Source organism: Diabrotica virgifera, chromosome 3 (genome assembly GCF_917563875.1).
Source record: "Diabrotica virgifera virgifera chromosome 3, PGI_DIABVI_V3a".
Classification (NCBI taxonomy): domain Eukaryota; kingdom Metazoa; phylum Arthropoda; class Insecta; order Coleoptera; family Chrysomelidae; genus Diabrotica; species Diabrotica virgifera.
The window spans coordinates 228,932,139-228,956,192 of NC_065445.1; the positions used below are offsets into that span (position 1 = coordinate 228,932,139).

The 24,054-nt window shown below is 31.9% G+C and overlaps 1 protein-coding gene across 21 annotated transcripts in view; it reads right to left on the reverse strand.

Annotated features, from left to right (window-relative positions):
• LOC126881576 (titin) overlaps window positions 1-24,054 on the reverse strand; it is a 405,229-nt gene that overhangs the window by 140,717 nt on the left and 240,458 nt on the right. Inside the window, exon 1 of one of the 21 annotated variants that reach the window (XM_050645909.1) lies at window positions 14,479-14,648. The exons of the other annotated variants lie outside the window; for them this stretch is intronic. Within the exon in view, the coding sequence (XP_050501866.1) occupies window positions 14,479-14,560 (82 nt within the window). The 5' untranslated portion in view covers window positions 14,561-14,648. Of the gene's footprint in view, window positions 1-14,478; window positions 14,649-24,054 lie in introns of those variants that run through there. 21 annotated transcript variants of the gene reach the window in all.

The window sequence follows — 24,054 nt, forward strand, 5'->3', positions numbered from 1 at the left end:
CATTAGGTTAATTAAGTTATATCGTTTTTTTGTGTTCGGTTTTTTTTGTGTTTTCTGCGTTATTCCTTTAATTTTTATGCTTTTTAAAGATAACTATGCTTTTTCACTACGCCAATGAGTTGAGGGATTTGAAATATAACTTGATGCAATATTTCATGTTATTTTTCAGACAAAAAAACATTTTTGGTCAAATGGAAAAAATGATACTGGAAGTAAATTGATATATAGGTGAAAAGACTAAAAATGTTTGAAAAAGAAACGAATTGTTAGAAGAATTTTGGACGAAATAAGTGTTTATATTGAATCAAAAGATAGTAGATATATTGGAGAAACAAATGTTATAAATAATAATAAAAACAACTTTTTCGTTATTAGGCTGCAAACATCAACCTTAACTAAACAAAAGATAACAAAATATTACTTACAAAATTATTAACTCAACTCAATTTAAACAAGGCTCACATTATTTTGCAAAAACACCACACTAATAGCTGTTTCCATGTCTTTTCAGTTAGAAATAAAGAAAATATAATATCACATCGACAAAACACAATTCTGTCACATGTATTTCGACGTCTGTACTTCTAGTTTTTGTTTGTTGCTGTTAAATAAAACTCAAGGTGTAGGACATTGTCGTAAGGCGACATTATAAACAATAATATTATTATCAAGAAAGTCGCATTTGGTGATTTTTTTATTGATAACACACCTAAATCAAAACAGTTGCAGGTGAGTATAAACATATTTTTAAAAGGAAATGTTGTGTAAAGTGTAAAATACGTGCATATAGGAAGTATTGAAGTGATCGTGAAGGTTTTATTTTTATCTTAATAAGGTATATGACACTGTTTTCTTGTAGTCCAGGCTGTATGCTAGCCCCTGTTAGGTAAATTATTCCGATTCGTTTTTTTTTTGCACAAACTTACTCAAAAAGAGGTTCTTATAACAAATCCACAGGGTGCCAGGAGGTACCGCGGTCGGAAAATTGTTTAAACAATTTTGTTTAAATAAATTCAAAAAATAAATTGTTTCACTTCAGACAATTTTTTTTTAATTCTTTGGGTCATTCTGAGCAAAAAAGGTCTGTTGTAATTTTTCTCTAAAATTGATTGTTGTCGAGTTAAACGTCATTTAAAATTTGAAAAACGCGAAAAAATAGCCATTTTCAAGTCTTAATAACTCTGTTAAAATTATTATAAAATTCAATTATTATTATAAAAGTCAGAAAGTAACCAAATGAAAGTTTAAAGCCGCCCCTAAAAAATCATGAAGAAATGTTTGTCTTTATTTTATTACAAACATGATATTTTTAATTATTAACAATGAGCGCTAAGCGCATATTAGCCGGACGTCAATGGTGAGTGCTAAAGAGATGCATCATTCCGGCCGTCCAATGGCGCTTCTCACCCGTCCGCATCTAAACATTCCGTATATGTATTTGGAACCTAGGAGTTTTCTATTGGTTCGTTGCAGCACGCGGTCATATTTTAACCAATAGGCGGCGAGGTCTCAAACACATATACGGAATGCTATTCGGTTCCAAATTCATATACGGAATGTTAAATATTCGTACACCGAAAAAGATAAGTTTTTATTAGAGTCTGTTAAAAGGAGATTAATTTTAAAATACCATTTACTGTATTATTAAATAAAAATAAAACAATTATAGTATTTGGAATGTTATTTGGTGCGAAATTCATATACGGTATGTTAAATATTCGTAGAACAAAAAGACGATTTTTATTAAAGCCAATTAAAATGAGATTGGTTTTTAATAGTATATTATGCAACGAGCATTTTTAATGATTCATTATGAAGCGAGTATATAAGGGATACGAAACGATAATTAAATGCAAGTTGTTTACACGATTTTTTCTATGATCATTCACAAAAAAATATATTCAAATTTATTAATTTTGTAACGCAAACAAATTAAGTAGCTTGTCAGTCTGACAGTTTGTTTACATATTGAGAACTGTCAAAGAGTATGTATTTGATTCGCCATTGGTTACTGCCCGTGTGCCACCTTTATCGCGAATGTTATATATCGCGATTCTATTGGTTAAAAATCTGTATCCTAATGAAAATATGTATCACAATGAAGTTCATTATGATACAGGTAGTGACATCATAATTGATATATTATAGTATGAGAATAGAAAAATTATTGTTAATGTATTATTAAAGATCCACAAGGAAAAAGGTTTTCCTGTAGTTGTCTGTATACCATATAATACAAAAAAACGAATAAAGTCCTTTATAAAAAGTCTATATTTAAAATCCCTAAAAAGGGCTACATCACAGACTAGTTTTAGATTGATTGACCAATCATCATCAGTGCTTTCCTAAAATGAATATAACCTGATAAAATGATGCAAAGGTTTTAAAATTTTGACTACGTTTAAAAAAAAGTCGTAGGTTATACCTACTCACGTGTCCTTACCATGCTAACCACCAAAATATAATATTACAAATTTTATTTACATATATTACATAATTACAAATATTTTAGTGGTTAGCATGTAAGATCACGTGAGTATAACGTACAACTTTTTTTAACCGTAGTCAAAATTTTAAAACCTTTGCAACATTTTATAAGGTTATATTCATTTTAGGAAAGCACTGATGATGATTGGTCAACCAATCGAAAACTAGTTCTGTGATGTAGCCCTTTTTAGGGATTTTAAATATAGACCTTTTATAAAGGACTTTATTCGTGTTTTTTTTGTATTATATGGTATACAGCCAACTACAGGAAAACCTTTTTTCCACCTACCTCTACCGAAAGTATACTTTTCCTGACCTGCTTGTAGGGCGCAAAGTTGTACTTTTCCTCCCTAGGGAGGAAAAGTAAAAGTGACGTCATGGTATTTCATTCATGAAATATAACTTATTGACGCCCTGTACAATATCTATTTTCTATTACGTAAGTATCTATACATTTTAACGTTTATTTAAAAACACTCTGTATTTTGCAGAATGGTAAAAAACAGTACCTAAATTGTTATTCTGATTTAACAATGTTTACATTAATAATTTGACTTATATTTGACAGTTGACAGTTATATTGTACCTACTTGTTAGTTTCAGTTCTAATAAATTTTGTTGGTTAGTTACATATATAAATTAAGTAAAAATGATAAAATGACTTGTTATTTGAGGAAGGTGGAAAAACCATATGTATAACATGGGAGTAAAGTGCCTTTTCCTCCCTTGAATGATTACTGCCCTCCGCTACGCGTCGGGCACTTCATTCTCGGGAGGAAAAGAAGCACTTTCCTCCCTTGTTAAACAAATAGCTATTCCTTATGGATCTTTAATAATACATTAACTTTTCATTTTCAGTGTGACTTCGTTTTCTTCCCACACGCTTTCCCAGTTTTTATCTTATGTAAAGCCTCTATTAGTTCTTCCTTTGTTATATCTGGTAATTGTAATAATATTATCAGTTTAATTGCTCTTATGCTCTTTTTTTTACTTCCTCTTATTTTTTGAAGTCTGCTTTGCAGCTTTCTCTTTTGCATTTATCACTGTTTGCTTTGTTATATTCCTTTTCGATATATCTTTGTACTTCAGTCGGTTAGTTTAATTATACATTTTTTGAAATACCATTGTTCTACCATTATGCTTGTTGCACATGCATTCATATTTCATAGGATATAATCTTTTTTAAAGCCGCGTCAAAACATATGTCCATGAAAATGTTGGCAGTGAATACACTAAATATTTATTTAGCTATTATTACGATACATATTTTGAACAAAATAGAATAAATTAAATTGTTCGATACATCATAAAATTACTACATACTCCAAATGGCACGCCAAAAAATAAATATTAAAAATAGATCAAAAGTCAAGCCAGGTCATAACTACTTAACTAGGTAGCGCCGGACATCCTTACAGGTTAAACAACTAAGCTACTTATTTGCCAAACAATTTCTTTTTTTATTGTTTAGATGTCATTTCCTTAACGATAAACGATTATCTCGAAATTGTTTACTTTTATGGATTTTTCCACTTTCGAATGGCAATTGATTGCCATCTAAACATCAAGCTTACGTGAACAAATAATATCAGTAGGCCTAGTTTCCATTTTTCGGTTATTTAAAAATAAAACACTGAAACCTTTTGTTTTCATGAAATCTTTTGTTTTCAGTAGGTACTTACACAAAATTTATTAAACTATTTCACCACAGCTGTTTCGGCAGAGTGTTTTTCTCAAGTGATTTATTTTATTACGTTTCTGCGTTTTAACTGAATAGGTTGAGGAGTGGGGAGCTGTTTGTCTCAAGTTGGTCATTCAGAATTATATCTGTATTTTTCAATTTATGAATTTTCATAGATTCTAATAATAATAATATCGTATGGCTTTTTTGCCGGGGAGATCCTTTCGGATTGTTCCGGCGCCATTTACATCTTTAACCCTGTTTCAAGTAACTAGTGTCGATGTACACACTAGCCCAGGGGGACCGACGGCTTACCGTACTCTCCGAGGCACGGTGAACAGCTCGAATCATATTTATAAACAAAAATGGATTGTCTGTGCTCGAATGGATTGTCTGTGTAGTTATTTTATTAGTCGAGTTCACTCCCGACACTATTCGAATTCACTCCCGAGCGATTTCACAATAAAGGATGGTTAAAGGATATAGGTCTGGATCCCGCGTATGAAAAAAAAGTTGATTAATAGCAAGCTGAAAATTTGTTAATAGCTTAAGGGTGTCTAGTCGGATAAACTTTGATATATGGGAACACTGTAACAGGGGCAGTTTTAATTGTGGAACAGGTTAAAAATTTGGAACGGTCAGACCACGAAAACGGCACATGTATTTTGTGCGACAGAACAGACTTAAACTCTTCAAAGAGAGATTATACTCTCATGCAAAAATCAGACTGCTATTTATCACCAAATGGGCGTTTTAATGAGTGGAACATGTAGAATATGTCAAATGCCAGGAATGATGACAGGTGATAAATAACCGTCTGATTTTTGCATGAGAGTTTAATCTCTGTTCGGAGAGTTTAAGTCTGTTCTGTCGGACAAAATAAATGTGCCGTTTTCGTGGTGTGACCGTTCCAAATTTTTAACCTGTTCCACATTTAAAACTGCCCCTGTTCCAGTGTTCCCATATATCAAAGTTTATCCGACTAGACACCCTTAAGCTATTAACAAATTTGCAGCTTGCTATTAATCAACTTTTTTTTCATACGCGGGATCCAGGCCTAATATAATTTTTCTGAAATTTAAACATAGTTGCCAAATTGTAGGTACTTTTATCCATAAAAATGAGATGAGTTTCCGGTTATTTTATTACTATTAGCAACTAGGGGTACTTTATATCAATATTTTAAGTTTTTGCACTATAATCTGTCTAAAAAAATTTTTGTCTGTAAAAAAATGTCTGTTAGATGTAGAATTTAATTGTTAAATAGAAATTGTAGGTATAAATGTAATTTTCATAAATCTATTTCATTTTAAATTATATTTTTTAATTTTTATATCATGTTTTTATCATTTATTTAAATTTTTATATAAATTTTTTTCAGAATTTCTTAAATGGTGGAGATGGTGGTCAGATGGTTTAGATGTAGATCTAAACAGATGGTCAGATAATGGTGGAGATGGTGGATCAGATACACGTAGAACTTCCTGAGCCTAATATTCAAACAGACGAACAGTCGGGAGGCGAAGAAGATAATTTCGATATAAATCTATTACGAGGGAGGCAAGTCTCTGCAAATGCTGAAGTTGTATTAGACAATAACCAAACAATAGATGGTGATATTGGCATCGACAACATTGGGGTCAACAAAGAGGATGAATCATGTACTACGCCGCGTATTGAGTCAAAAAAACTTTTCTTGGATGTTTGTATAATAGTGGAATTGGTCACTATAATAGTAGAATGGGTGGAACTGACCTAATGGAAGGAGATGTCAGTCGATATAGGATTGCAATACGTTTGAAGAAATGGTGGTGGGATATTTACGGGTGATATGGTTGGCTGATGTATCGACTTTAAAAGCTTGGATTATTCATCGATCATCTGTGGGTACAGAAAATGTCACAGTTGGACTTCGGACGTGAAATTGCCAATATATCTCTATCTCGATAGATCATCAATAATCATCATTACATCAAGAAATATTATTTCCTTGAACAGAATTAGTGATGATTTGAGGTATGATGGAAGAGATCATCTTTTGGTACCCACTTCAGAGAAAAAAGAAGAGACGAGCGGGTGAATGATGTTCGTTAATTGTTCGTACAATGTGCAAAAAATGTAATGTCGGGTTATGTTTGGAATGTAATATTAGGTTCCATCAAAAATGAGTAACAAATCTGAATAAATGTTTTTAACATGCATGTGTCAGTAATTTTCTGAAATAGTCTGTGCGATATCATAAAGACCTAGCGTTGCCATATGGCAACGTGGATTTTTGAAAAAACTACACAACTTTTTTTAAAAATAATAAATATTTTGGTTTAATTTAACTCACTGTGGATTAAGTTTAGCAAAAAATTGACAATTTTCGAAAAAAAATTTAATTCGGGCTTTAATGGGTTAACCTTACTACAATTAAGGTTGGCTGGTAGAAAGGTGTTTACAATATTATACAGTAAACTACGAGTATAGTAACAAATAAGAATGGTCTCATTGTTTGACTGTTGCTCTCGCTATTTCAATTCTACTTTGAATCTCAGAGTCTGTAACTAAGTCTTATGTAATAATGCTTCCCATGGATTTAAATCTTTCAGCGTTTTGTATTTTGCTCCATTAACTTATAACGTAGATTTGTTAGTTACATCTCGTTTGACTAAATTTCATAAACTTAATTTTAGCTACGTTGATGTTCAGCCTAAATCTTTCTCTGTTTCGAACTGTTTAAAAGCTCTTGAAACCTTTATAGTACCAGACAAAATGACCGTATCGTCTGTATATCTATGATTGTAAAAAGGTATTAAAGAGCAGCTACAGTTGCAGGTTCTCCATTTATCCTTACCGACCAGAAGCATTGAATCAATTTCTGATGGACATCAACAGTAAAGAAGAATCAATACAACTCACCATGGAAAAAAGACAACACTCACTTTTTTTCACGACGTGTTAATGACAAAATAGGTTACAGGATAAGCAACGAAAGTTTACAGAAACCCCAACCCACGTCATTACGTCAATAGGTATTTAAATTACCAATGAAACCACAACATAAACATAAAAAAAAGGAATTATCAAATCATTATTTGATATGATATAAACATTATTACCCATTGTCATTTATAAACAAGTAATTTCACAGGATTGAAGAAAGAAAATAACATAATACCTAGTAGAGGATCCGATATAAGAACGACCTTCACCGATCTGTTTTATGGACGCAAAGGAAATCGCACACATCTTATGGAAAATATAATGTCACTCAAATTCAATAAAATTTATACGAATAGATTCGTTTTAAATTAACGGTCAAATCTTATCATTACGCCAACTCTTAATTATGATTAATTACGGCGAAAATTGCAATTAAAGTTTATCGAAATCACATTTTTGGAGTCAGTAAAACTGTCAGTTACAATCACTATTGCTTTGGGTGCTATTCAAAAGAGCTTAAACCCCGCTGGGCCTAAGCGGATTAGTGAAACTAATCCGCTGATTTATGGAGTACCGACAATTTGGGTATTATAAAATATTTTTTCTCTCTCTAACTTATGTACGTATCCATTTGATTTCAGATTTATTTATGTCAATTTCTGCTCTTATTATTGAAAATATGGAGTTGGCGCAATGATAAGATTTGACCGTTAATTTAAAACGAATCTATTCGTATAAATTTTATTGAATTTGAGTGACATTATATTTTCCGTAAGATGTGTGCGATGTCCTTTTGATATGTAATTTAATTAATAATTAAAAAATGACATTTTTTATAAATTCTACTAAAATTTTTTCGGCCCAGGCCGATTTTAGGCTTTTTAGGTCATTCGAAACAAAAAAGGTCTTTTGAAATTTTTCTCGTAAGTTCATCGTTTTCGAGTTATAAATAATTTAAAACTGAAAAATGACGATTTCAAGGCTCAAAAACACAAGTAAAAAATATTCTTTTTGTATTAATCAAACACCCAAATTCAAGTTCAAAATTCTATTAGGTCCCATTAAGAATTTTTGCCATGTTTTATTCTAAAATATATTTTTTAAATTTTTTTAATTGTTAATGAGGAAAGTTCCTTACGGGAAGACGGGCGATCGGACTACATTAACAACTAAAAAAACAATGTTTTAAAATTAAATAAACCCAAAATACTCATCAAGAACTGGTAGAATAAGAACTTGAATCTAGGTATTTAATGATATTTTTTACTTATGTTTTTAGCCTCGAAAAGCGTATTTTTTTTTAATTGTTTATAACTCGAAAACTTAATCGATCAACTTAAGTAAAAAATCGCAAAAGACCTTTTTTGTTTCAAATGATTCAAAAAATGTAAAATCTATCCAGCCCGAAAAAGTTTTACCAGAATTTACAAAAAAAAGTCATTTTTAATTATAGTTTGAACAAAATTGTATCTGGCACCCAATCTGCAATTCAAAATTTGACAGGTCTTCAAGTTTCTAAACTAATGTTTTTTTTTTAGTTTTCTCCAAACTAAGTATTGCGGACTTTACTTTACCCATTACATAATAAGCGCTTCTATTATTGTAAGGAGACGGAAAACGTTTTAAAAAAATCTGGAATAAAATTATGAAATGATCTTTAACTTATAAATGTTTATGATGGGCGGTAGACAGAATATAATTATGTACCTTTTCTGGTATGCCAGAAAGATAAAAAGTTGTAGTCGTGTTTATAAGGAAAATCAAAATAAGTAAACAATTGATAACATTGATGAAAAAGTGAAACCCATAAAAATTAAAGTTGGATTTGAAAACATCCCAGTAATTTGGTACTTTTTAAGCCTAAAAATTATGTCCTTGTGATGTTTTTCTGTAGTTTTGTAAGTAAACAATTGAGAAATAAACATTCAGCCAAAAAAACCCACATTACGAAAATTAAGCTGATATGTATTTATTATTTATTTATTTATAAATTTATTTATTTATCTATTTATATTTATTTATTTATTCCTACCGTAAAAAATCCAAAACTCTACCAGACATTATTTCTACGGATTATCAACCTGATAACAAATAGGTAGGTACATTATTTTATTCAATTTTATAGCAGCCCTCACATAATGGCTACTATATTCAACAAGAAATCGGTTTTACCAAAATTAATCTAATTTATTAATTTAGTATTTTTCGTGGAAATAAGCTACAATTTTACATTAAAATTAAGTTTATTTGACGTTGATTTCCACTTCGGAAATCGTTATTAAAATACAAAACATTAATAAATTAAACAAATTTTATTTCTGTTATTTGGTAGAAAATTCTTCTAATACATAATTTAATTTTATTTGACTCATTCATATTGAACATTCAGAAATAGATATATGTATATTAAACATTTTAAAGTGATATTGCTAATATTTATATGAATTTTTTAAGTGAGAAATATGAGACGGCTTTGGTTTCGTGTTGCAACGAAATGAAAATGGTTATTAATTTTTATTTCTATTACTATTACTCCTATCTGAGTATGTACGGTTCCATTTTTGGTTGGAATTTTTCCGCTCTGGACAGATGGGGTATGAATTAGTGCGACCAACTAGCCCGAAAAATCCGGGACATGGCCTGAATTACGAAGTCGTGTCCCGGCGTCCCGGACAAGGCTTCCGGGCCATCCGAATTTTCAACATTTTGGTAAAATTCTATTTTGATGTTTTGGATACGTTATTCTTCTAATTCACATAAAATTGAATTGGTGGGACGAAAAAAGTCAACAATTTCTAGAATTTAATTCTAATACCACATCCAAAACGCATGCATTTTATATCGGTGGACGGTGGACTTTTTTTCGTTTCTGTATTTTAATTATCCTCTTCTGAAAAAAAAAATGGCCCGATTTTCATTGAAAAGTCCTGGATTTCACGTATTTTTTTCAGCCTTGTCCCGGATTCGACTGAATTGGAGTTGGTCACACTAGGTATGAATTGCAAATTATAGAATTCACTCATCTTCTTTTGCTCCAGCATCCGCTTGGCTTGCATTTTAGAAGCCACGGAGGTCTAATAAGAAAAATGGTCCCAATAGAGTTTTTAATTTAATATTATTTTACATTTTCATCATCATCAGTAGCTCGACAACCCTTTTTGGGTCCTGGTTTGTTCTAGGATTTTCCTCCATTCTGTTCTGTTCCTTGCTTTGTTCTTCCAGTGGGTAATCTCAAGTGTTTTCAGATCTTGTTCCACTTGTTCCATGTATCTAAGTTTGAGTCTTCCCTTTGACCTTCTCCCTACTGGTGCTTGCCTCATTATATGTTTTGGTGTTTCGGTCTCCAACATCCGTTCAACATGGCCCATCCAGCGCAGACGTCCGATTTTTATGGATGTTATGACGTCGGGTTCGTTGTATGCTGCGTATAGTTCAAAATTATATCTTCTGCGCCATACGTCATTTTCTTTCACCCCCTTATATATGTGTCTGAGGATTTTTCGTTCAAACGTACCTAATAAGTTCTCATCACTTTTCGACAGTGTCCATGTCTCTGATCCATATATAAGGACAGGTTTTATCAGGATTTTGTATATTTTGCATTTGGTTTTTCTCGTGATGTTGTTAGATCTTAGATGTTTAATTAGTCCATTATATGTTTTATTAGCAATATGTATTCTTCTCTTGACTTCTTCGCTGACATTGTTATCTGCGGTGACTAGTGAACCTAAATATGTCAAAAATTTTACGCTTTCGATGTTATAGTCTCCTATTGTCAGATTCTGTAGGTTTCTTTGGCCTGTCGATTTGCTGGCCTTCATGTATTTGGTTTTTATTTCATTCATATTTAGGCCACTGTTTTGTGCCGCTCTTTCTATCGCATTAAATGCTTCTATCATTTCTCTTTTGCTTCTAGCTATGATATCAACATCATCTGCAAATGCCAATATTTGTACATTTTTTGTTATTATTGTTCCTCTGGTGTTGACTTTTGACTCTAATTATTTTCTCTAATGTGATGATGAATAGAATACAGGATAGGGCATCTCCCTGTCGTAGGCCCGTTCTAACATGTATTGTATCTGTTAAGTGCGTTTTGAATTCGAATTTGGCTCTGTACTTTAAGCGTTTCTTTTACTTAGCGTTAATTTTACATTTTATTAAATTGAAAACTTTGACTTATTATGTATCAGTTTGTCGAAACTAAGCTATGGCCCATGGCTAGCAATATTCAAATCGGAGCTAGTACGGATCTGACTACTCAAATATAAAAATAAATGAGAAACCTGTAATTGCATTTGTTAACCGAAAACACCGATCTATCTAAACACAAAAGGAAAGTCCATATACAAACATGATTGATGGTGATTACAGTAAGTAGCCATTCATTACCTGTGAAAGAATATTGTTTACTTATCGATCCATTTGATTTACAGACTTCTCCACTGCTGACAAAAATCTTTAAACTACACTACTTAACTTATCTTAGAAAATCCGAAGATGAACGAACTCTGAACGAAAACCAACATTTGCGCTTTTACTACTCAATCAACCAACCGAAATTTTTCGCTTTTAGCAATACAAACACTAACACTTAAGAACGAGTAACAATTTTCTCCTTGGTTGATTTATCAGCTACCAAAATTATTTATAAATAAAAAAAATTGCTTAAGATAACTCAGTACCCATTTTAGATACGTTACATTTATAGAATTCCTTATCAGAGACTGTTTATTTTGATCATAGGCTTACATGGAATACGCACATTCTGAAAACCACACAGAAAGCTACTATGTCCTTGGGCAGATGTAGAAGAATGTGCGGTAATAATTGGGGTTTTAACCCCAAAATGACTCTATGGTTATAAACAAGGGTTATTAGACCAATGATAACTTATGGATCGGTGACGTCGTGGACACAGAAGCAGTAAGTGGGAGCAATAATGCTGCTAGGTAATACTCAAAGTCTAGCATGCCTGTGTTAGGGAGGCCAAAAAACAACTCCTACAGCAGCGTTCATTGGCGTAACCAGGGGGAGGTTGGGGGTTATAACCCCCCCCCCATTTGGATGTACTTTGAGCTCTATACGCTTAACACCATTACTATTCCATACCCCGCAGAGACCATCAAGTAGTTGTAACCCCCCCCCCCCTTAGGATCATCCTGGTTACACCTCTGGCGGCGTTGGAAGTCCTGCTGAATCTACGACCACTTCGTATCTTTATACATGTCGAAGCCAGATCATTGATGCACAGATTATTGCATAGTCAGTGACATATAAGCCAGGTGAATGGTACTGACAACAGAAAGCTAATGGTTGAACTAAAAGCAGATATTGTGATGGGGCATGGCATGAGGCAACCTATTGATGCAACAGCTACGGGATATAGCTTTGACAAGTTCAAAATTAATATACGAGGCAGGGACGACTGGAAAGAAGGTGTAACAATACAAGATGTTGCTACCTGATCATGCACAATGGGAAACTCACAGAACCAATCAACATAGACAGTGGAGTCAGACAGGGGTGTATTCTATCTCCAACCATATTTTTGATCTTAATCGACTGGGTCATGAAGAAGGCAACGAAAAATAAAACAGGAATTAGATGGAATGCTTTCGGTCAGCTTGAAGATCTAGACTTTGCGGATGATATATGTCTGGTGCCCGAAAAAAGACAAGATGTGCAGAAAAAACAGAAAAGGTGTGACAAAAGAAGAAAGACAAATAGGATTCGAGATTAACACAAGAAAAACCAAACTTATGAAGATAAATACGGAAAGAGAAATTGGTATATTCATTGAAGGAGAAGAAGTAGAAAATGTACAGAAGTTTTGCTATCTGGGAAGCATAATTGACGCTAGCGGTGGAATAGAAGAGGAAATTAATGGAAGGATAACTAAAGCCCAAAATGTGTTCTATATGCTGAAGAAAACATGGGAGTCCAATAAATTAACAACCAAAACCAAAATCAGGATATTTAATACAAATCTAAAGAGCATTTTGCTATATGCAGCAGACACTTGGAAAATAGAGGAAAAGATTATACAAAAGGTTCAAACATTTGTAAATAGATGCCTTAGACGAATATTGCAACTATATTGGCCAAATCGGATAAGTAACAAGGAACTTTGGAGAAAAACTAATCAAGAGCCGATAGCCAAAACGATAAATAGACGCAAATACAAGTTTATTGGACACACATTAAGGAAAAATGAAGATGATATAACCAAAAAACCCCTGGATTACCAACCAACTGGAAAAAGAAAACAAGGCAGACTAATGACATCCTGGAAACTAAATATTACCAGAGAGCTAGAAGACAATGGGTTAACATGGAAAGAGGTGAAAGCCCTGGCCAGAAACAGAGAATGGAGGGGGACTGTAGAGGCACTATGTTTCAAATGGAATCAAGAGGAGTAAAGTAAGTAAGTAAGCTACCTGGTACACTGATGGCTCAAAAACATAAGAAAGTGTGAGAGCCGGCATAGTAGAGACAAATCAAGGGATACATTTCCCGGTAAGTTTATGTAAGGACGTCACAGTTTTTCAGGCGGAACTAACGGCAAGCAATCACTGCATGGAAGAAATAGAAAGGCAGGAAAGAATGTTTCGGTTCAATTGCCATCTTCACAGATAGCCAGGCAGCGCTTAGGGCACTCAAATCTGTAGAGGTTAATTCTAAGCTAGTATGGGATTGTGTGGGTGTCCAAAATAAACTAGGAGACCGTAGCTGGGTCACGGTAGCCTGAGTACCGGGGCACGAGGGTCATAAGGGCAATGAAAAGCAGATGAAATGGCCAAACAAGGCTCAACAATGCCATTCGTTGGACCGTAACCGTTCTGCGTCATTGCATACGCAGTAACAAGAACGACTACAAGAAAGTGGGTAGCTCACAAATCTTTGGAATGGTGGAGGAGTTCACCAAGAAAAAGATAGGCGAAACAGTTGATTACTTAACATTCGCCAAAATTTACCGCAGACCTAATAAGTAAAGACAGGAAAGCAGTCAAAGCTATAGTAGGTCTGCTAACAGGGCACTGTAAGCTGAATAGGCACTTTAAGCTAATAGGATTGTCAGATGATGACCTGTGCAGATTCTGTCACCTGGAAGAAGAAACAACAGAGCACATGGGTAATTCTTTGCATTAGGAAAAAAATCCAGCGGCAAAGAGCTACATGGAATGTTCAGTCTAGAAGCTATGAGACCTTTTAAAGAGGATCAGGTTACACAATGTAATCTAGGACAAAAGGTCGCAGTGTAATAGGTCCAAAAGACCACATCTTTGAATCAATTTAATCTAGTATAAAAGGAATGTCCATATACAAACATTATTGATGGTGATCCGGAATTGATGGTATAATAATTAGCTATTCATTACCTGTAACAGAATATTGTTTGCTTATTGATCCATTTGATATACAGACTTCTCCACTGCTGACACAAATATTAAAACTACACATAACTTCGAAAATCCGAAGACGAACGAACTCAGAACGAAAACTAACATTTGCGCTCTTACCACTCAATCAACCAACCGACATTTTTCACTTTTAGCAATTCAAAAATCCTGTTAATAATACACTTAAAGAACCAGTAACAATTTTCTCGTCGGTTTATCAGCTACCGAAATTATTAATTTATAAATAAAAAAAATTGCTCAAGATAAGTCAGTACCCATTTTAGATACGTTACATTTATAGAAATGCGTAAACATAGACTGTTTACAATGTTCGACGTTTCATTCATTTCGTTTCTACATAAATTTGATCCGTGGATGTGGTCGTGATTCTGGTTATCGGGGAGTGCAATAAAATATTAAATTTAGAAACAGAGACACATTAATCATGTTGGAGATAATACGTCGTTTAGTATAGTAAGTGGGATCAAATTGATAATCGAAAATTACAAATAACCAGTTTTGTACGCATACATACGCATGAAAAAAACAAATGCATACGCATGAAAATGGCTATAGTTTTTGAGTTTTCTCAAGTTGCGAATGAAATAAATTCGGACAAATATATGGGGGCGTGTTCGAGAAAATACTACGCATTTTTTCAACATAAACTGTTTATACAGGTTGTACCTGTCATTTAACAGTGACCTACACCAACTTTCTTATTTTAAATATAAAATCCTGTATATTGTCCAATTTTTGGATTCTGCACAATATTCTGAGACATATTTCATATACAAAATAAAACGGAAAGTCCTAGTAGTTGGCTGTATACCTTCTTCTTTTTCTAATGGTGCTACAACCCTTTGTGAGCCTTGGCCTCCTAACAATGTTCTTCCATTTTGCCCTGTCAGATACTTTCCTTCGCCACTGACTGATGTTCATTGTTTTTAGATCCCCTCTACGTCGTCTATACAGGGTGGGGCATTAGTGTAACAAAGTCCAATTACTCGTTTGTTGTAAGAGATACGAAAAAAAGTTATTTAGGTAAAAGTTGGGGCACACATAGTACCATAATTTAAAAATATTTTCAAATATACACGGGCGTGGGTATTGACAGGGTGACACAAACTTATGTTTTTTTAAATGGAACACCCTGTATATTTTTACATTTTTGGATTCTCCTCAATGTTTTCTTTCTTAAAATATATGGCTTTGTAATATTATACGAGGTAGTTTAAAAGTTAATTACGTTTTTTTGTTAATTTCGTAGCAGCATCTACACCCTGTAGAATTGTAGTGATTTGACATCAAATTTTTATTTTATGATCAAACGATTTTTAATATAGTCTACTATTGTTAAACATTAACAGTGTAACGAAATGTTACATTTTAGTATACAGGGTTGGTCGAAACTCGGAATGAGTATTTTCTTAGTTTTCTTAAATGGAACACCCTGTATTTTAGTATTGTAATGAAATGATATTTTATGGTACTTTTACCTTTTATGGTACTATACTTAAGTTCTTTAATTTGTAAGTTATTCGTGATTCGTTAACCAAACAATAATTGCAAGAAAAATTACGTGAAATTTTATTAGGTGGCCGTGAAAATATTCAATCAAAAATAATTTTTCGAAAAAAAAATACATCATAATCTAGCCTGATCCTTAATTTGTTGATATTGGATGAGATATCCAAATAAATTCGTAGTTAAGATTGTTGATGCGCAAAATATTAATAAAAACATACAATATTCTACCTAGTCAGCTATGACACTAAATTTCCTTAAACTTTGACATTATACTACTTTTATAGTTCCAGTTGCTTTGTTACCATTACTACATAATATGAATAAATTGTTCTAATGAGGAACTGATAAGATTTTTGTGCTAATGGAGTATAACAAATATGTGCTACTAGCAATAAGAATTTTTCATAAGAAATTACCTGATAGACGACAACTAAGAAGAGAAACGTTTAAAAATATACTAGAACGGTTTCAACGGGCTGGACACTTAGATTATGATAAATCTGATCGAACAAAAACTATTGTAAGTGAAGAAAACAGGAATTAAATGTAATCCTTAGTGTCACTGAGGATCTGCATATTAGTACAACCGTTCTTACAATCCAAGTATCTAGTCTGTTGAAACCGTTTTTGTACACTTTTAAAAGTTTCTCTTTTTGGTTGTCGTCTATCAGGGAATTGCTGATGATAACTTTTTATTGCAAGTAGCTCATTTTTGTTATACTCTCCTAGCACAAAGCCATTTTAATCAGTTCCTCATTAGAAAAATTAATATTAGTAATGGTAATAAATCAACTGGAACTATATAAATAGTATAATGTCAAATTTTTAAGCAAATTTTGTGTCATAGCCAACTAGGGAGAATTTTATATGTCTGATTAATATTTTAAGCACCAACAACCTTAACTACGAATGTATTTGGATATCTCATCCAATATTAATAAATTAAGGATCAGGCTAGATTATTATGTATTTTTTTTTAAATTATTTTTGATTGGATATTTTCACGGCCACCTAATAAAATTTCACGTAATTTTTCCTGCAATTAATGTTTGGCTTAAAGAATCACGAATAACTTACAAATTAAAGCACTTAGGTAGAGAGAATGCTTAAGAATAAAAAAGTACCATAAAATATAATTTTATTACAATACTAAAATACAGAGTGTTCCATTTAAGAAAACTCAGAAAATACTCTTTCCGAGTTTCGACCCACCCTGTATACTAAAATTAATCATTTCGCTATAATGTTAATGATTAACAGTAGTAGACTATATTAAAAATCGTTTGAATATAAATTGAACATTTGACGTCAAATCACTACAATTCTACAGGGTGTAGATGTTGCTACGAAATTAACAAAAAAACGTAATTAACTTTTAAACTACCTCGTATAATATTACAAAACTATATATTTTCAGAATTAAAACATTGAGGAGAATCCAAAAATGTAAAAATATACAGGGTGTTCCATTTAAAAAAACATAAGTTTGTGTCACCCTGTCAATACGCACGCCCCTGTATATTTGAAAATATTTTTAAATTATGGTACTATGTGTGCCCCAACTTTTATCTCAATAACTTTTTTTCGTATTTCTTACGACAAACGAGTAATTGGACTTTGTCACACTAATGCCCCACCCTGTATATCTTTTACGGGTCCTTCCTCTTGTTCTATTTCTTCGGGGCTTCCATCTCTGAATGACTCTTACAGCTCGATTATCTGGCATTCTTTCTAAGTGACCAAGCCAGTTTAGTCTTTGTGACTTTACAAATCTAACAATTTGCGCTCTGAATTAATCATCCAGCTAGTGGTTTATTTTAATTCTCCACAAACCATCGCTGCAATGGGTTGGTCCAAATATCTGTACATGTCGATGTTAGTGGATTTTACTTATGGAGCAACAAGGCTTCCCTGCCCGAATGAACAAAAGGGGTATTTATCGTTTGAAGGATTCGGTCTGTATCCTTTTGCCATGCCGATGCCGTTAGGCAAAACATTTGTCAGTGATTTTAAATCAAAATACAAAATATAATTTTTATATTTTTTTCTTTTACTGTTACATGATCCCCCTGAAGTATTTGTTAAAAAAATACACAATTAAAAATACGAATCGACATGTATAATTCGCTTATATTTAAATTTACTGCACAAATCACAATCATAAGGTAGGGGAAAGTCGCCTATGATGGCATAGTGAGTATTTTGGAACGCAGTCCACTTATTTTGAAAACTGATGTACATATTAGTATATGCTAGATAGTCGTTTTGTAGTTTCATATAAAGTTTATGGTGCTCTGATGCTTCTTGTGGGAGTAGGAAAATTATACATTTTTCGGCAAGTCCCGTAGTAATATTACACAAAATTAAAATTTAGAATCCAGGAGAGTAAATAGAAGAAAAGCTTAAATAACGGCTTGAATATATTTGTTAGACATATTATGTTTGTTGTGTGCGTTATTTTGAAGTTATCTTTCGATTTAAGATTTTTTGTCTTCTTTTAATAAAATGCCGCTTTTTGCCTATGATGGCACACTTCAGGGTATCCAATGATGGCATAGGTATGCAATCAGACAGTCCAGAAGAAAAGCGTTTATAAGCATCCATTATTCACTCCAAAAATACTAATGATGAAATATCTTCGAAATCTGAAATTAAAATGCCAAAAGCTAATGTGCGTGCACCTTCATTTGCACAAAAAATAAGGACCAGTATTGTAAAATTGTAAACCTCTTGTATACCATAAAATGAAAAAAAGCGAAAACGTGGGAAGAACGGTATGCTCAATTCTACTCCAGACCTGATTTGAGCTCAGACAGAAGTAAGAAGAAAAAGAAATTTAATAAAGAAAAAAACTGCCAAGAAGGGTCACGAAGAAAGTTTTCGAAGAAAAAATAGCAGTTGAGAAGAAGAATAACAAGCGGAATTCTGGAATGATCTTAAAGACGACAACCCCGATGTCGATTGTTGGTATTGTAATGAACTGTACTCCCTATCTAAATCAAAAGAAATACGGATTCGGTGTCATGACATGCCATTCAAGGTGCCATGCATAATGTGAGGATGTGGAAAAAAAGTAAAACAGTTTATATTATGGGAATTGTGTTTATAAATAATATTATTTGCTTAATAACCTTTTAGTTAAGTTAGTAGAATATTACGAATTTATTTTTTAATTTTTGTTGTTATTTTTCGTAATAAAACAAAAAATTAAGTTCTTTTGTTTAAAAATAAATGGTGTGCCATCATAGGAAACGTGTGTCACCTATGATGGCATACTTGCTAATTCAAAAAAAAATTAAAATCGTGCAAAAAACGTTCAAAATCAATATAGTCTGAGCAAGATTATCGGAGAACAGGCCATTTTTGGGAAAAGTTATTTACCAGCAATTTTATTGCTGGAATCGAATCTTATGATTGTATATATTAATAATATAGGTATGCAAAGTCCGCAGATAGTGTGCTACCTCTTTTATAAACAAAATGGCGCCCGAAAATCGTGTTTTTTTTTAATTTTTGCTGTATAACTTTAAAGATTTTAACTTTACACCAAAAACACCCAAATAAAAAATTCACCGTAATTAAATTCTGCATAGAGACGTGTTTTTCCTGATTTACTTCGACGAAAATTTTCCCCGGAAAATGCCGGTTCTTCCAACAAAATCTTTAATTTTCAACTAAAATTTTAGATAAGTAATTGTTTATTAATAATTAAATAAGTTGGTAGCATAAAAGCCCTTTTCGTATAGATTATAATTCCAGAAGCCGATGGAAATTGAATGAACAGTTTAGCAGCAATTGAATTGTTAATTAAAAATTTACGGTCGTTATAATAACCACAATAATTAAGATACATAAGAATAACTATGATTTTTGTATAAAAAGACCTATCTAATGTACTTTTACAGAACTGAAATTGGACTATTTAAGAGGCCTCGGGAATATTTTAAAATTATTATTTTTTGGCTTATAAACAAATAGAATATCTCGGGAAATATTAAATGAAATTAAATCACGAAAACGGTATTAGAAAAAAAGCGGCAGGACACTTCTTTTAAAAGAAAAAACGTTTAATTGTGATAAGTGGTTCCTTAGATACAACCGGTCAAAGTTGACCGGCATTTACGGCAAAGATATAAACAATAGGATTATAATTTTCAAACCATCACCTTTTTATTTTTATCATCTTTCTTCAAACCAATTTTCATATCTTTAAAATAATGATAACATATATTATTATAATAAAAACTATCGATATTACGAGTGAAAATTGTCAAAAATAGCAAAATTCCAATCAAAAATTAGGTTGGAGAAAATGTAATCTCAAAGTTCAAAATCGGTATACGTTAAAAAAACGCATTTTCTCGGCATCCCATGGAGCAATGTTGTTCATTCTTTTTTTGTTCGCAAGTAACTCGAGTAGAGCCATCTAACTAACGCATTATTAAATGTCAAAGTTGCTTTTGTTTTGTTATAATAAATTAATTTATTTATTATAACAAAATTTTTAATTTGTTTAAATAAAGATTGTTTAAAATTATACAACTTTCAAATGAGAATATTTGTGTTTTTAACGTTAAAAGGTACACTAGTAAATTTATCTAAAAAAAGTCTACACCTCAAAAATATGTAGTTTTCTTTTCGTATAAATAAATTAAAATATTATAACAAAACAAAAGCAAGTTTGACATTTAATAATGCGTTAGTTAGATGGCTCTACTCGAGTTACTTGGGAACAAAAAAAAGAAGGAACAAAATTGCTCCATGGGAAGCCGAGAAAATGCATTTTTTTAACGTATACCGATTTTGAACTTTGAGATTACATTTTGTTCAACCTGATTTTTTATTTGAATTTTGCTATTTTTGGCAATTTTCACTCGTAATATCCATAGTTTTTATTATAATAATATATGTTGTGATTATTTTAAAGATATGAAAATTGGTGTCAAGAAAGAGGATAAAATAAAAAGGTGATGGTTCGAAAATTATGATCCTATTGTTTATATCATTGCCGTAAATGCTGGCCAACTTTAACCGGTTGTATCTCAGGAATCACTCATCACAATTAAACGTTTTTTTTCTTTTAAAAGAAGCGTCCTGCCGCTTTTTCCAATACCGTTTTTATGATTTAATTTAATTTAATATTTTCCGAGATATTCTATTTGTTTATAAGCCAAAAAATTATTTATAATTTTAAAATATTCCTGAAGCCACCTAAATTGTCCAATTTCAATTCTGTAAAGTACATTCGATAGGTACAGTGTCTTTTTATACAAAAATCATAGTTATTCTTATGTATCATAATTATTGTGGTTATTATGGCGACCGTAAATTTTTAATTAACAATTCAATTGTTGCTAAACTGTTCATTCAATTTCCATTGGCTTCTGGAATTATAATCTATACAAAAAGAGCTTTTATACTACAACGTTATTTAATTATTGATAAACAATTACTTATCTAAAATTTTAATTGAAAATTTTCGTTGAAGTAAATCGGGAAAAACACGTCTCTATGCAGAATTTAATTACGGTGAATTTTTATTTGGGTATTTTTGGTGTAAAGTTAAAATCTGGAGTTATAGAGCAAAAAAATTAAATGGAGTTATAGAGCAAAAATTGAAAAAAACACGATTTTCGGGCGCCATTTTGTTTATAAAAAAAGTAGCACAATATCTGCGGACTTTGCATACCTATTATTAATATATATATAATCATAGGATTCGATTCCAGCAACAAAATTGCTGGTAAATAACTTTTCCTTGTATTTTGCTAATTAGCCCAGAGTAATACCTATTGTACAAAACTTAAAATGTAGCTCAAGTTCGAATCACTAGCACCACAAAAATGCTTAGAAAATTTTAAATACACTTAAAAATTGAGTTAAAATTAGGTATGCCATCATAGGCGACTTTCCCCTACCTCCAATCGGGATTTTGATAATATTAATTGATAAATAAAATAAGTCATTAGCATTGAATTCATTTGTATTCTTACACACTCTCTATTCTCTGTATGGGTTTATTTCCAGTATAAATTATGTTATGGAACTTTTTCTCCACAGGGAGGTGTTTTTCCAAAAGATCATTAACGTCAGTTACTACTAAAAGCTACTTCTATCAATATTTGTATTTGTCGAAACTCTGTAAATATAGTAAAGATCTCAAATCCTTATGCAAATTCATTTATAGTCCAGAAAGCCACTGCGCATCCGCAAGGAAAAATATTCTGATTCGGATTTTTTGCACAATTTTACTCAAAAAGGACTCCTTTTAACAAATTTGCATGTTGCCAGGACCAAAAGGTGGTCAAACATTTTTTAAACGTTTTTTTTTGTTTTTTTCCTAAAATTATTTTTTTTGTTTTTTTCCTAAAATTATTTTTTTTGTATGGAAAAAAGTTTTTTTTAGGTTTTTTAGATCATTCCAAACAGAAAAGGTCTTTAGTGACTTTAATCTAAAAATCATAGTTTTTGACATATAACCGATTAAAAATTGAAAAATTGCGAAATCGGCCGTTTTTAACCCTCCAAAACTATGTGAAAAACTGAAAATTTGAATGTTGCCAAGGTAGATAGATATTCTTTAAACATCGTTTGATGAAATCATGAAGAGTTTTTTGCAATACAACATTCAAAACTCCTTTGTTTTTTAATTGCTAATCAAGCGTGCGCGACACTATTTAAGGGAAATATTTAAGGGAAAATCCCGACACAGGTCGATTTTTATTTTTAAGTTATGATATTGTGGCATATATGGTATACTAGTGACGTCATCCGTCTGGGCGTGATGACGTAATCGATTATTCTTTTAAATGAGAATAGGGGTCGTGTGGTAGCTCATTTGAAAGGTTCTTCAATTCTCTATTCAGTAATGTAAACATTTACATAATTATTTATACAGGGTGTCCTTCTACTTCTTTTTTTGTCAAATAATTTAATTTTATAAAAAATTTTTGGACACCTTGTATAAATAATTATGTAAATGTTTATATTACTGAATAGAGAATTGAAGAACCTTTCAAATGAGCTAGCACACGACCCCTATTCTCATTTAAAAAATCATCGATTACGTCTTCATGTCCAGATGGATGACGTCACTTGTATACCATACATGCCACAATATCATAACTTAAAAATAAAAATCGACCAGTTACGGGATTTTTCCTTAAAGTCGCCGGTTTACGAAATAACGAATTTATTCCTTTGTTAACGAATCTGTTCCTAAAAAACAGAGGAGTTTTGAATATTGTATTGCAAAAAACTCTTCGGGATTTCAGCAAATGATGTTTACAGAATATCTACCTACCTTGGCAACATTTAAATTTTCAGTTTTTCACATAGTTTTTGATGGTTAAAAATGACCGATTTCGCAATTTTTCAATTTTTAATCGCTTATACAGTGTGTCCACGGTTGGGGTGCCCAAGAGGAAAAACTTTTTTATTTTCAATTTTAGCGAAAAATGTCATTTTTGATAAAAAGTTTTGCTTGTTCTAAAACCCCATAAAACGAAATAAAATTCAACTTTTTCAAATCCTGCTTAATTTTGTAGCCAATTTTATGTAAATCCCTATAAATTTTTACACTTAGTTCGAAATCGTAACAATAATCTAGTGTTGCCAAGTCACAATGTAGGTTAGTAATTGTCAACTCCGATAAATAATTTGCGAATTGTCATTTTTTTCGACAATGTCAAGCGTTCAATAAAGAATTTATTTTGTGATAAATTTCATTATTAAAATTAATAGATTAATAAATATTTAATTAATAAATAATTTGTTGATTCAAGGAGAACGACAAAGTCTAGCTCCATAATCCAGAGAAGCGAAAGGGTTGTTCTCCCAAGTTATTATTATTACAATTTCGAACTTAGTGCAAAAATGTATAGGTATTTGCATAAAATTGGCTATAAAAATAAGCAGGATTTGAAAAACTTGAATTTTATGGGGTTTTAGAACAAGCCAAACTTTTTATCAAGAATGACATTTTTCGCTAAAATTGAAAATAAAAAAGTTTTTCCTCTTGGGCAC